The sequence below is a fragment of the Mus caroli genome, chromosome 5 (assembly GCF_900094665.2).
Source record: "Mus caroli chromosome 5, CAROLI_EIJ_v1.1, whole genome shotgun sequence".
In the NCBI taxonomy this organism is placed as follows: domain Eukaryota; kingdom Metazoa; phylum Chordata; class Mammalia; order Rodentia; family Muridae; genus Mus; species Mus caroli.
Window position 1 is genome coordinate 109,088,674 of NC_034574.1, and position 3,083 is coordinate 109,091,756.

At 51.0% G+C, this 3,083-nt stretch overlaps 1 protein-coding gene across 4 annotated transcripts in view; it reads right to left on the minus strand.

Moving 5' to 3' along the window:
* The window catches only part of Ccdc60 (coiled-coil domain containing 60), a 165,263-nt gene that overhangs the window by 4,481 nt on the left and 157,699 nt on the right, over nt 1–3,083 (minus strand). For all 4 annotated transcript variants that reach the window (XM_021162733.2, XM_021162731.1, XM_021162732.1 and 1 more), the window contains one exon: nt 1,013–1,202. In XM_021162733.2, coding sequence (XP_021018392.1) covers nt 1,013–1,202 — 190 coding nt within the window. The remainder of the gene's footprint in view (nt 1–1,012; nt 1,203–3,083) is intronic.

Here is a 3,083-nt window from a genome sequence, read left to right on the forward strand (position 1 = left end):
GAGGCCAGCCTGGTCTACAGAGTGAGTTCCAGGACAGCCAGGGCTACACAGAGAAAGCCTGTCTGGGGCGAGGGGGAGAAAGTCAGGGCTTCAAATGTGATTTGCAGGTTCTCTGTCAGTGGGTGACATCCCCAGCTCTCCTGCACTGTTTCATTTTGAGACACAGGCCTGGAGCACTGCCTCTGGCTCCAAAAGCTCCTTTAACGTTTCCTTGGTATCCTTACTGTTGTTGACGTCCCAAGCCTTGAGGGATGGTGGTGCTGGTGAATATTCCTCACCACCCTCGAGTCCTGAATCTCTCCTTCGACTTTCACAGGTTTTCCCAGGCTGACACATCACCTCCTTGGTCACTTTCTGCCACGCCCACTGACTTGCAATGTGCTTCTCCAACAAGTCAGGCCGTGTCTCGCTTGGGGCCTTCACATGGGTCATTTTTCTTGTCACTGTGTCTTGTGCCTTCTTCTCTCCGTGATTCTGACTTCTCGATGTTCATGTCCAAGGTTAGATCTTACCTTTCTCGGTTGCCTTGGTTAGCTAGGTCCTCCCTGCTTTATTTTAAACCAGGATGTGTTACTGTGCATCCAGCGTACCTACATTACCTTCCTCCCCACAAACCAGCATTACCATGCATCCAGCACACCTGGGGCCTCATTAGCATGTCAATTCTGTGTTGGCAAATTTGGTCTGGTGCCTGAGGCCCCACAAGCACCCAGTAAGGGCTACAGTGCTGGTGGGTTCACACCACACGTTCGGACATTTGGTAGCATGCTTTGAGATGCTCATTTCAAGGATCAACCCACTTACATCTCCTCCAGCCTTCCTGACTCCAGGGAGTACCACACATGACCTACGTAGACTCTAACGACCCAAAGGCGTGCCTTACCACACTCCCTCTCCTATTAGAATATGAGCTTCTGGAGGGCGGGGGGGTCTCTGTGTTCTGGGATGACTGGGTCTACTGCACTTAAGCAGCAACCACCAGGGGCGCTGTGGGGAAGGGGGTGCTCATTACCTCAATGGCCACCGCAATGTCCGGGGAGCACAGCTCCCAGATCCGCAGGTCCTGGAGTACCTTCAAGAGGACGTGGGGCCGGATCCTCAGGTCCAGGTTCTCTCCAAACTTCTGCAGCTTCGTCAGGATCTTTTTGGCAGGCCGGAAGCTCTTCAGATCCTCAGGGAGTTTGGACAGCAGATCGAAGTACCTTCAGGCCCACCAAGAGGAGAGAGGCAGTTAGGGAGCCCAGGAGGGGCTGAGCTCCTTGGTCTGCCATCTTTTTCTTTTCTACTCCTTTTGGGTTGTTATGGAGGTAGCCTGAGGGGACCTGTCGCCTAAACCCAGTTTCTGTAGGGTCATACAGGAGGCAAGTGTTAACTTTTAAAGGGGGGAGGGGATAAGCCAGGGCTAGCTTCTGTTTCTCAGGTTAACAAGGAAAGGGCATGCTTTAAAGCAGATAGCGGAGAAGCCCAGTTGGGGGGTAGGGGTATTTAGGATTCCTTTCTGACTGTTAATCATGCCGGGGTGGACATGGATACATCTGGGGGTGTTTTCTGGGTGACAACAGCAGCAGCAATGATGACGGTGGTGATGAAGATAGTGGTGATGATGGTGACAGAGGTGATAGCATGTGCTTTTTTTTTTTTGTCACCATGATAATAAGCTCAGCCGACTGACTGTGTGTCTCCTGCCACCCCTGGGAAAGCGTTGTTGAGATGGTGGAGCAGGTGGGTTCTAACCCGTCTCTGTCTAACCTGCTAACCTTGGCTCTAGGAGCATGCTTTCAATGTGGTCAGGGCTCACTTGGGACAAGTGATGGATGCCCCATCCTTAAGGGGTATTCTCAGGGCTGGCAGGCACAGTACTTGCCACCTATGTATAACCCCCTGAGTTTGGTCCCCAGAGCCCACAGAAAGGTGGAAGGCGAGAAGAGAATCTACAGTTGTCCTCTTACTTTGGCGTGTGCCCCCCAACTTTCTCTCCCCCCCTCCCCGTACTAATAATTCAGTGACAACTATTATGTAATTTATGATGACTAAGATGAAGAGTGCCCTCAGACCATGGTAGAAGGCTTTGAAGGAGAATTTGCCCATCCAACATTCTTGGATTCCTGTTTTCGTACTTCCGGAACGTTTTTATATGTTTGTCCCTGTGTCTTTGTGTAGCGTGAATCCCTGTGCCGGTGTGAGCTCTGCCGGAGAGTTACTCAGCACTGAGCCAACTGTGTCTAGCACACAGTAGGTAGTCATGGTTAGTATCTGGAGAGAGCAAAGAGATGACTGGACCAGTGAGGGACCCAGCTGAGCGCCCTTTGTTGGCCAGCCTCACTTCACGTGACTTGGTTTTAACACCCTGTCCCCCATGGTGGTTCTCCCACAAGAAGACCAACAGCTCTATCCTTAGACAGGCTCCGTGGTCAGAAAAGCTCAGCACTAATTCTTCACTTAGTTTCTAACCTTTCTCTGCTTTCCACCCAGGCAGAGAGGGTTATGAACTAACTTCCACTCCCAACACACACACACACACACACACACACACACACACACACACACACGAGGCACCTTTGGGATTAGGAGCCCGGTATCTTTGGGGATAGCTCCAGCTCATCAGACAGCAAAGCTCTGGAGAAGTGAGGCATTGTGGGTAATTCCTCCATCTCTCCTACCGCTCAGGGTCACCCTGGCCAGTTCCTGTGCCACATCACTAAGAATGAGGGCGGGATTCTAGGGCTACCTCCCCCTTTTGCTCCTGTTTTTCTTCGAGCTTCTTTTACTTGGCAGAGGTGGGAGGGGTGGGAAAAGGAGATGACCGGATATATCAGACTCCACCTCGATGTGGCAAGCTGGTGTGCAGTGTGGGAGCAGGCAGAGGCTCACGTCCTATGCTCACCACATACAAAGTAAGGCCTGGGACGTGGGAACAGGCTCCTTCGAGTCTTAGTTTATTTGTGAAATAGAAGTTTCATGCGTATCTCCCAGGCCTTGGGGGATAAATATGTAACATTAAAGTTTCTAAGGGTTGCCTCTGCCATCCTTCCATCCATCCCTCACTTCATAGTGATTTCTTTTTTTTTTTTTTTTTTTTTTTT